The sequence below is a fragment of the Lipotes vexillifer genome, unplaced genomic scaffold, assembly GCF_000442215.2.
Source record: "Lipotes vexillifer unplaced genomic scaffold, Lipotes_vexillifer_v1.1 scaffold1586, whole genome shotgun sequence".
In the NCBI taxonomy this organism is placed as follows: Eukaryota; Metazoa; Chordata; class Mammalia; order Artiodactyla; family Lipotidae; genus Lipotes; species Lipotes vexillifer.
The window spans coordinates 576379-588364 of NW_006792103.1; the positions used below are offsets into that span (position 1 = coordinate 576379).

Consider the following 11986-nt stretch of genomic DNA (forward strand, 5'->3'; position numbering starts at 1 on the left):
AAGGGTTGGGAAATTTATAGTTTCTCTCCCTCTTACCTAGTAGTAACACTGAGAAGATACCTTGCCCCACTTTTATTACTTCTGAGATTTTATTGCTGGTAGCCAGATGTGCTGAAACTCCTGATGACAGCATCTATTCATTGCGTGTTTTTAATAGGCTGAGAGAAATATGAGTAGAGTACATGAAAGCAGCTCAGCTTCGCACTTCAGCTGGGAATGCCCAAAAAGCTTACTGCTGTTTAGAATTCTTGCTACAGTCAGGAGAAAGCCGAAAGCCGCACGGGTACTGAATCTTCTACGACTGAATTAGAAGAATAATGACTGTACAATTAACTATCAACCTCTGCTCATTTAAGCGCAGTTTTTACAGAGCTCAGGAGAAATATGGAACTTGATTGGCATGTTTTTATTTGATGGTGTCTGCAAATAGATGACTTTAAAGACAGGTGGTAAGGAAAAATAAGAGAAGGAAGAAAAAAGGAAGGAAAATGCAATTTGAGACATTGCGCCAGGTCTGCAATTCTGTTTTATCTCATTTTCATGGGGTTTTTTCATCCCCACCAAATATTTTACAAAATGAGCTTTTTGGACAAACACTGAACAATACAAGGTGGGTAAAGCTAAACTATATATTCTTCTAGTATTGATAGTTTCAGAATAATAATCTTATATGTCTGTAAAATTGTTCAGTATTGAAATATTAGTAGTATAAGGGTGTTGTCTTTTTAATCATAAATATAAAATTTTATGTAGTTCTTAATTGATTTTAAGAAGGAAAATAAGCTTACCTAGAAGCACAAAAAGCATCTTAAATTTAACTAGCTTGACCTCTGAAACATAATACAGGCTGTTTCATGATTTCATTTTCTAATAAAATGATTAACTTAAAATGTCTGATAGATTTTTTTCCTTTGTGATCACGCCAGTGATTACATTGCATATATAAGGATGGGGATACATAATCATATGTGATTTGTTGGAACATCTGAATTAGCAATCATGCATGCTCTTTATGAAACATGCAGAAGATGTTTTCTAGGTCTAAGACATTTCTCTATGCAGGGTAGATCAATAATCACTTTAAAACAAGCTATATTATGGAACTGCTAATAACGCTTTGTATTAGGTCAGCTAGTTTGGAAGGATGCTTTGTTATAAATTCCTATTGCTTTTTCAACCTGATCTTTTTTTGGTGTATATGTGTGTGTGTGTGTGTGTGTGTGTGTGTGTGTGTGTGTGTGTGTGTGTGTGTGTGGTGAAGCTTGTTAAATTATGGACATATGTTTTAGATGGTTTCTCTGGCTTACACTAAAAGAGATAGCCTATTAAAGAATGCTTTTAAAATGCTGTTTTATCACCCAGTTCTCCCCTCATTTAAGTTGTTTGCGTTTTGAGAATTTCTAATGTTATATACCTGGTGTAGAAAAGACCCCATTTAAACTAAATATATGTGGTGAAAGACTGAGAAGGAAATTCTGTGAACATGTTAATGCACTGAAACCTTCTGGAAATTGAGGGAGAACTAAGAGTGCATAGAATATTGAATGGTTTTTGCTGGTCTCTTCCTTTTAGGGTCTCTGAACAATGTGAGGCAGCCTATTTTAGAGATTTAAAAAATACCTATTACACAGTATATGTTTTGATTTAGCAAATGAAAAGGAGGCTTTTAGAATTTGTTGACATTTAAAATGTTTACCGATGATAAACATATCTATGACCTTTTCATGGAATATAGAATAACGTATCTTTTTTTATAAAATTTCACTTCTTTCCCCATACAGATCTCTTCAAATAACTAATTTGATTGTTTTTTACGTTTAGTTTTTGGACTAATTTAAAATATGTGAGTTATGAAATTCTGTGATATTCTAAAATAGGCTATCTATATTTTAAGATTTTTTTTTTAGTTTAGTAATACATTGCTTGAGTATCTGTAATGATAAAAATAATCTGTATTGCATTTTACATTTACATAAAAGAGGCAGTATGGCTTTCTTAAAATTTCCATGATCTGAAGCTATCAGACTTTTAGGATTGGTACTCATCCTTTATACATCTATTCCTTGTTTGATTTCTATTTCTTTTTTTTTATGCCAAGAATTTATGTGTTAAAAATATTAATATTTGGGCTGGGTATACATTCACTTTAGCAGTGGTGCTATTAACAGCATTAGTTTTAACATAACTAAAACTAACATAATTAGTTTTAAAGTATATGTTAGTAGTTTTAAAATATGAGAATATCTATTTTTTGAGGGAATTGTGTGCATCCCTATTACTATTCTTTTCCTTGGCCTCAAGTTTCTATTATTGTTGGCATGCTTATACTTGCAATGCTCTCATTATTAAAAAACCTGGAATTTTATGTTGCTGCAGTTAAACATTAAATTGTGAAGTTTCTAATGCTTCTGTGAGGCCAGTCTTATTTAACTTTTTTGATTTTTTATCTAAAATTATCTGAAACTACCAGTTAATCAATAAAGATTTATTCTGTTTTAGGAGGAATAAATCCCCTGCCTTTATATATTTTTGACTTCTTAGTCTTCAGAAAACATGACATTTTTTCACATGTAGCTCTACTGATCTTCATAAATGCAAACTACTTGATTTACTTTTAATCAAGCAAAACCAGTTATACAAAGAGTTATTATTTTAGAAGTATCAAAGGTGAAAATAAGTTTATATGAACTTATAATTAATATTGCCACATATTCTAATGTCTTGGTTACTTTGGGTTCAGATCAGATACAGTGGACTTTTAAAATTCTTATTCTGCTTAGACACTGAATCAGAAAAGTAAGATGTCGACTAAAAAATCATTCTTGAAGAAAAAATTATGGAACAAAGATAGATGATCTGAGTATGTCATCAGATGATGTGCTCTTACAACAACTTTAAAAATGTTTCTAAATAACAGGCCTTTTAACTTTGTGGACTGGACATAATAAAGGTCTTAAAGTTGAAGCATCAATTCTATAACTGTCACTCTGGAAGAACAGTGTTGGTTGTTATTACATTAATAATAATTGTTTAATTGGATTAGTTGAAATGGAATATTCAGTCATTGTATTGTGACATTAAGTATGATCTTTAAAGTGACAGAAACATAACATCATAGATATGGACAATTGCATTATATTTTATTCTGAATTGCTTTCTAGGAGAAATTACTAGAATAGTACTATGTGTTAATAGTAGACAATCTATTATCGAAAGGGAACTCTGTCAACTAGTTTTCTTGAGACTTTTTCTAGGTAACTAATCTTGTCCCTAAATTTGCAACTCAACTTTCATCAGATTTTCAGGTGGTAGGGCAGTTTACTTCTATGACATACAAGCAATAAAAGGTTAAAAATGAAAATCTCCCATAATAATTATTCCAAAAGCATTTCCAGGTTCAACTTGTCAAAGAACAAAGATTTTCAATACACAATAATATTTATGCATCAAAAGTCACTAAACTGGAGGTAACTATAGATTGTTAAAGTATTTTGTCATCTAATGAATAATTGAAATTTATTTATGAGTGAAAAAAATCGAAATATTTTAGATGGGCTTTTTGTTGGAAACCATATAGCATGGCCCTTATGTTTCAAACTGAAAGTTCTTAGCTGATTCTCTTCATTGTGGTTCTTGAGTACCATTTTTGTGCATAAAGGGAGTGGAAGGATATTATCTTCTTTTAACAGCTAAAATAAAACAACCGAAGGTCCAACAAGAAAAAAAAATTTGTGTTGGCATCCAATGTAAATCCATTTGATAGGTTTTGACAAAATGATACTTTAAATTCTTATTATCAAATTTTCTTACTGTAAACTCATTTTTCCCCAAATTAAATTATTTAATCAGGATACAAAGATAATTGCTTTTGTTACCTGCATAAAGTTCTCAAGTACTAAATTCATTATAAAATCTAAATTTTGTGATCTTGTCTTTGGAAGGAAGCAAAAATGTTGGGATGCTAGAAGGTATATTTTTAAGTGTTCAGGGCCTTGAGTAATCAATTGCTTTGAGCAGTACTCAACATAATAATGATGACTATCTTTTGTGATAATATTTGTGGAAAAACTGTACTTAATAAGTTTTCCCATTTTCGGATTTTTAGTAACATTTCTTGTATTTTCCTACAAACCTGTAATTATTTCTCTATCGCTTAATGTGTGACAGTGAATTTGCTGTGATGGCTGGCCACACAGGGGCATAACAGGACTGCAATTTATTCAAAATAGATAATAAAATAGAGACAGTCTTTCTCTCCTTTCCATCTACATATAATGAGTTATGCAGGCTTCAATATTTAAAAGTAAGATTTAAAAAACCTACTAGATCAAAGAAGATTTGGATTTGTTGGTGTTTTCAATTACAAGTAAGGTAACCATATTATCTGATTTGCTTGGACTGTTCCCAGTTTATGCCTGCTGTCCCCCATTGATTATTATTAGTACTGCTTTTCTCTCTCAAAAGTGTTGTTATTTGACAATAAATTACAGAGCCACTCTAATTATAAAACTGAAATGTAAAGCTTGAATTCACCTAGTGTAAATGGGCTCTTTTCCTCTGAAACATTCCCACTGTTCTAAAGCATTAATATTATTTTAAATAAAATCTGATTTTGCAAAGTAAATAATTATTTCATCTGGTAGTGTTTTTGGTCAGAAATATTTAGTCCTTTACGTAGCATTTACTATTGCTTTGGTTTATAATGAAGCCATCAATTTATGCTCAGGGTTTTTGGCACAGACACCTGTTATTCATCATGGCACATTAACGACTACTTTGACATTGAAAGAACAGCATGCTTACTTTTTATAGTTTTGGGAGTGCAGTCTGCGCAGTGTGCATTGTTTGGAGTTGTTATGATCACAGCACAATCGATTTTTCATTATAGGAACATATTTCGTAAACAGTCTGTATTCTGAAAGATAAAGCACCCAAGAGTCTGATGTGAATGCGCACATGTGCATGCACATACCTACACACACATATATGTACATGTATAAACCTTGTTAAATATATAATTATTATGATAATAGTTATATTATAGACATAAAAGTTTATCTTAACAGTTGTCTCTTTATATTTCTAATCAGAGTGACTTTTGATTCCTAGATGTTTACCATTAATATTTTTACCGGAATGTTTACTGTGAATCTTAACCATATACCACAATTATTAGTATAGATACTTAATCTGATACTGATGTACAGTCTCTAAGTACTATTTTCTCTATTCAAAGAACTTTTTATAAAGTTACTGCTTTTGTTGATGATTGACATGTAAAAGTTAGCTATACTTTTTTATTATCAGCTTCTATATGATTGTAAGGAATCTGAGAAAACTCAAAAGAAGATAATTACTGGTAAACTTATTTTGTTTAATTCTGGCATTATGCACTGAATAGTAAAGTGAATTCACTTCATATATGCTATGAGCTGTCTTCATATCCATTTATGAATTACTGACAAAGATTCATGTACCCAAGCAAAGAATTCCTAGGGCTGATCTAGGAATTTAGGTTCTGAATTTGAGAAGTTTTAAGGATCTCAGAAATGTTTGTGAGCACTTTTTTGGGGGCAAAATGAAAAAAGCCATTGCATGTTAAAATTGTAACATCTTAAACTATGAGGGACCTTTATTTTGTCTAGTGTTTTTCAAGCCATGGTTTTTGTTTGTCTTTTGATTTTAGCAGAGAACACTTCCTTTAAAATCTAACTCAATATGTAAAGCAGTTAAAAGTGGAGCAGCTCTGGTTTAGAAAGTGAGACGTGGGACCCAGATTAGGCTATAAGGAACACGATTTTCAGCTGCTTACTTAAACTCAGGACTTCTTAGTTGGGTTCCTTTAAACTTTCCATTTCATTGCATGACCTTTGAAATGTCAGATATAGAGGTAAAGGAAAACCTCAAGGAGAGCTGCCATCTTTAGTCAGCAGTTGATTTGTGCCTGACTTTTCTACATATATTGTGGTAGCTTTACATTGTGTAGTGAACACAGGAATTGTGTTCATATCTTGGGTCTGCTACTTGCTGGCTATGTGATATTGGTGAAGTCACTATACTGTGAGCCTCTTGAATTAGAGGCTATATATTTTTTAACCTCTGAATTCCCACACTTATATCCTTCACGATTCTTTACAGTCAATACTGGCTCCCCTCAGCCTCCAGAACCAAATATTGTTCTGATTTTTTTTTCTTAGTATAGATTGTTTTGTCTGTTCTAGAAGTTTATGTAATTGAAACCATGTAGGTGATACTCTTTTATAAAAGACTTTTAATCAGCATAATTAAAAAAATTCATCCATGCTGTTGCATATTGAGTAGTTTTTCCTTTCCCTAGGAGTAGTATTCTATTTTATGAATATTCTGCACTCTAATATTAATCTCCTTGTGGACATATATTTTTATTTCTCTTGGATGAATACCTAGAAGAGGAATCCTTGGCTGATAGGATAGGTCTATATTTAGTTTTAAAATGCCAGATCATTTTTTAAAAATAATTAAACTCTCACCAAATATGTTTGAGAGTTTTGGTGGTTTCACACACTTTCCAAACATTTGATGATATACATCTTTTTAGTTTTTTGTCATTCTGGTGAGTTTATAACAGCAACTCCCTTTGATAGTGTTTGCCTAATGACTAACAATGTCAGGCACTTTTTCATATGCTCATTGGCCATTTGTATATCTTCCTTTGCGAAGTGTCTGTTCAAAATTTTAGAAAATATCTTCCTTTGTGAAGTGTCTATTCTATTTTTTTAAATGTAGGTTGTTTTTGTTTTTTATTAATGAGTTGGAAAAGTTCTTTATTCTAGATATCAGTCATTTGTCAGATATATGCTCTGTGAATATATCTTGCAGTCTGTTGTGTGCCTGTTTATTTTCTTAGTAATTCCTTTAGATGAGCAGAAGTTTTAATTTTGATAAAATCTAATTTATCAGTGTTTTTCTTTTAGAGTTTTTGTTTTCTGTGTGCTGTCAAACAATTCTTTGCCAATCCCTAAGTCATCAAACTATCCTCCTGTATATCTTTCAGAAGCTTTATAGAGTTTTCGCTTTTTAATTTAGGTATACAATGCATCACATTAATTTTTGTGTGTATGGTGTGAAGTAGGGGTCAAGATTCATATTTTTCCTGGTTGATATCCAGTGTTTTACCACCATTTGCTGAAAAGACTTAAAGACTTTCTACTCTCTACTGGATTGCTTTGTCATCTTTGTAGAGGATTAAATAATTGTATAAGTATGATTCAATTTCAGGGCTATCTATTTTGTTGCATTGATCTATTTGTCTATCTTTCTGCAGTATCCTAATGTCTTACCTTTATAGTAATCTTGAAGTCAGGTAGTGTAAGTTCTCCACCTTTATTCTTTTTCAAGATAGGCTGGATATTCTAGGTCCTTTGCATTTTCATATATGTTTTATAATCAATTTGTTAATTTTGATTTAAAAGTTTGCTAGGATTGAGTCTAGGATTGTGTTGTATTTCTGTACATTGATTTGAGGAGAATTAACTTCTAAAAACATTGATTTTTCCCTTTGGATATTTCTTCATTTATTTAGGTCTTCTTTAATTTATCTAAGAATGTTTTGTAGTTTTAAGGGTAGAGGTCTTAAATGACTTTTTTTTCATAAGTATATAAAGTATTTGATCATACTATAAATGGAATTATTTTTAAAATTTCAGTTTCTAGTTGTTTTCTGCTTTTATGTAAATAATTTATTTTCAATATTAACATTGTATATTTTGACCTTGCCAAATTTATTATTAGTTTAATAATTGTTTTATAGATTTGTTATGATACCCTATGTAAACATTCAAGTCATCTGCAAATAGATACAGTTCTACTTTTTTTTCCAGTATTTATGCTTTTTGTTTCTTTTACTTGTCTTATTAGGACAAATAGTACAATGTTAAATAGAAGTTGTGATAGTCCATTAGTTTATTAACAGTTTAAAAAAAGTTACAAATTTTGCAATTTTCCTTTATTATCTTTTTAATGTCTGTGGAATTGATAGTGATAACCTTTCTTTTATTTTTGGTATTCGTATTTTGTAATTCATGAAATTCGTCTTTTTGCTTGATCGATTTAGTTTTTATTTTAGCTTTGTTGATTTTCTCTCCTGTTTGTCTACTATTTTGCTGATCAGTGTTTTTATCTTAACTTTCTTTTCATTCTGATTTTCCAGTTTTGGTATTTTAGACCATTTAGAAGTCATCCCAGATATTCCATAATTAAAAATTTTTTCTCTCTCTTTCAGATTTTGTAATTTTCAAGATTCTTTCATAATCTCTATCAGATGAAAAGCTCATCTAGTGAATTTTTAATTTCAGAAATTTTATTTTTTGTTCTAAAATTTCCATTTGGTTATTTTTTATAGTCACTGTTTCTCTGTTGAGATTTCCCATCTTTTCACTCATATGAGCATATTATCTTTACTTCCTTTAATGTAGTTACTATAGTAGCTTTAACATCCTTTTCTGCTAATTTTAACATCCAGGTTTGCTCTCAGTCTCTGTTTATTGTTTTTTCTCTTGAGTAAGGATCATGATTTTCTATTTCTTAATATATCAAGTAAATTTTATTTATATCATGGACATGATTAACAATACTTTATAGATAAAGACTCTGAAATCTGTTCTGAGTGCTGATTATTTTTAAAGCAGGAAGTTAATATGGCAGACATTGAGCTACATACTTTGTTTCCCCTGAGGTACAACAGTTGAAATTTTGGTTTAATTATTTTAATTTTAACTGAACTGTTTGAATTCTTCCTCTGCATGCATGAGATTTGGGCAGTGTTTATTATACACAGAATTTAATTTTTTCTTTCTGTAGCTTTCTTTTTGTCATTCTGTCCTCATTTTCTACCTGCTATATTTGCTCAAACTCTTTCCTTTGGTTTTTTGAGCTAGTAAGACTGAGTTTTCTAATATGGACTTAGCCTTTAGGTACTGATTGGATTTGGCTAAAAGCCATAAAAATGAGAAACTCATCCAGTGTCATTCTCTTTTTCCAAATGTCAGTTGCACCCCAGTGTCTGTCTTCGTTTTGTTATTCTCTAGGGCCTTCAAATAACTTTTTGTTCATATTTTGCCCAGAACTTATTATCTTTGGGATGGTTCATTTGATGGGAGCTGTTTGGCCATTATCAAAAGAGGAATCTGTTCTTTAGTATTTTTAATTGCATTTGTTAAACGCTATGCTGGCAGAAATTATATCTGTAGCTACTTTTGTAATCTCATCTTCATTCTTTGTAATTTGTGATTTTCCAAATATCATTGGACAGTGACTGATTACGAACCTCATGTTTTAGTTAAATTATCATTGTATCATCAGAATATAGAGAGAATATGTAACTTTTAAATAGCCTTTCTTTTTGAAATTAATTTTATTTTACTAAAATTTTTTTAATAATTATTTTTTCTTTGAGTATAGTTGATTTACAGTGTTGTGCTAGTTTCTGCTGTACAGCAAAGTGAATCAGTTATACATATACATATATCCACTCATTTTTAGATTCTATTCCCATATGGGTCATTACCAAGTATTGAGTAGAGTTCCCTGGAAATTAATTTTAATAATATATTTTATTTAACTCAGTATATACAAAGAATTGCCATTTCAACACATAATATAAAATGATAAATGAAATGTTTTAAATTATGCTTTTTTGGTAAAAGGTCTTCAAAATCGGGTATGTATTTCACACTTGCAGAACAACTTGATTTGGACCAGCCATGTTTCAGATGCTTAGCATATATGACTGGTGGCTTAAAGTCTTTCTTTACTACTGTACTTCATCCATATTCTAATGACTATTGCTAGTGGTAAAATATAAGCAATGTATGGATAGGCTTTCTTTACAGAAAGCATAAGATTGATATAACTGATCTAATTATAAGAGAAAATGATCAGACGTAATGAAGACACAAAAGCCATCATATTTCAATGATAATTTCGATAGGGAATTTTTAAAGGAAATTTGATGATGTTTGTGATGACAATGAGTAGGCTAAAGGTGAAGTTCCTCTTTGTGAGAGTAGTCACCAACTGATTCTTCAACTGGTGTCAATCACAATATAAAAAATAAAAACTGTGTGCTGAAAATTTGATAATTATTTGTAATCATGGCCCATTTTTTAAATTAATAATTTTTCCAATGCCACAGTGTATTTTTTGCATTGAACATTTTTCTGAACATTACTTCTTTGGGTCTGCTGAGTTATATCTTAATTTTGACACAAAACTTGGTGAACATAAAAATGGGATACATTACCTTTTCTCAAGAAATTGAAGTTTTTTATAAAACTATTTGCACACAATGTAAATCTGATGATGAAAATACACTTAGAGCAATGTGTGTTTCAAAGAATATTACCATATTTTCCATGAAGCCCACAGAGCTAGAGAAATGCTCATTTTATCCTTTGTCACTGACATTATAACAAATATATAGATGAGCAATATTAATGAAAAATGGTACCACAATTTGATAATACAGTCCAAAGATTATATGGAATTCATCACCTACATGAGCATATGAATCTTTTAATTCTCTCATTTTAGTTATTTTTATTCATGTTGGCTTATATAAAGAAGGTTCATTACTATATAAAACACTTAATATGGGTATTAGCTCTATATTACCACAAGCTTAGTAGGTTAAAACAATACCCATTTATTATTTGCAGCTCTGTAGGTTGGAAGTCCAGGTGCGCTGTGACTTCTCTATTTAGGGTTTCACAAGGCTGACTGAAGAGCTAGCCTGGGCTCTTATCTAGAAGATCATGGGAAGAATCTATTTCCAAGTTCATTAAGTTTGTTGGCAGAACCCAGTTCTTTAGTTAACATCCATCACCACGCAGTTGCAATTTTTAAATCTGGTGATGAGAACTTTTCAGATTTACTTTCTTAGCAACTCTCAAATATAAAATACAGTATTGTTAACTATAGTCTCCATGCTGTACATTACATCCCCAGGACTTATTTATTTTATAACTGGAAGTTGGTACCTTTTAACTACCTTCCATTCTCTTTCCCGCTCCCCACCCCCGACCCCACCTGGCACCCACCCATTTCTTCTCATATCTATGAATTCATTTTTAGATTCCACATATAAGTGAGATCATATAGTATTTATGTTTCTCTGTCTGACTTATTTCACTTAGCATAATGCCCTCAAGGTCCATCCATGTTGCAAATGGCAGGATTTCCTTCTTTTATGGCTAAATAATATTCCATTGTGTTTATATAACACCTTTTCCTTATCTATCCATTGATGGACACTTAAGTTGTTTCTATGTTTTGGCTGCTGTAAATAATGCTGCAGTGAACATGGAGGTGCATATATCCTTTCAAGTTAGTGTTTTCATTTACTTTGCATAAGTACTGGAGAGTGGAATTGCTGATTCATATGATAGTTCTATTTTTAATTTTTTGAGGCATCTCTATACTGTTTTCCGCAGTGGCTGAAACAATTGACATTCTTGCTAACAGCACAGAAAGGTTCCTTTTTTTCCACATTTATGCCACCACTTGTTATTTCTTGTCTTTTTGATAATAGCCATTCTAACAGGTGATATCTCTGTGGTTTTGATTTGCATTTCCTGATGATGAGCGATGTTGAGCACATTTTCATGGACCTGTTGGTCATTTGCTGTCATCTTTGGAAAATATCTATTCAGATCCTCTGTCCATGTTTTAATTGGATTTTTCCCCATTGAGTTGTTTGAGTTCTTTGTATATTTTGGATATTAACTTCTTTTCAGACATATGATTTGCAAATATTTTCTCCCATTCCACATGTTGCCTTCTCATTTTCTTGATGACTTCCTTTGCTGTACAAAAACCTTTAGTTTGATGTAGCCCCGCTTGTTCACTTTTGCTTTTTTTGCCTTTGCTTTTGTTGTCAAATTCAAAAAACCATTGCCAAAACCGATGTCAAGGAGCTTATCCTCTGTGTTTTTTTTTTTTTTTTTTTTTT

General features: G+C 31.2%; 1 protein-coding gene across 5 annotated transcripts in view; it reads left to right on the plus strand.

Moving 5' to 3' along the window:
- Nucleotides 1–11986, plus strand: part of RIMS2 (regulating synaptic membrane exocytosis 2) — a 583562-nt gene that overhangs the window by 223000 nt on the left and 348576 nt on the right. For 2 of the 5 annotated variants that reach the window (XM_007465318.1, XM_007465319.1), the window contains exon 1: nucleotides 170–610. The exons of 2 other annotated variants lie outside the window; for them this stretch is intronic. In XM_007465318.1, the coding sequence (XP_007465380.1) occupies nucleotides 489–610 (122 nt within the window). In that variant the 5' untranslated portion in view covers nucleotides 170–488. Of the gene's footprint in view, nucleotides 1–169; nucleotides 611–11986 lie in introns of those variants that run through there. One more of the 5 variants, XM_007465317.1, reaches the window with a different exon arrangement.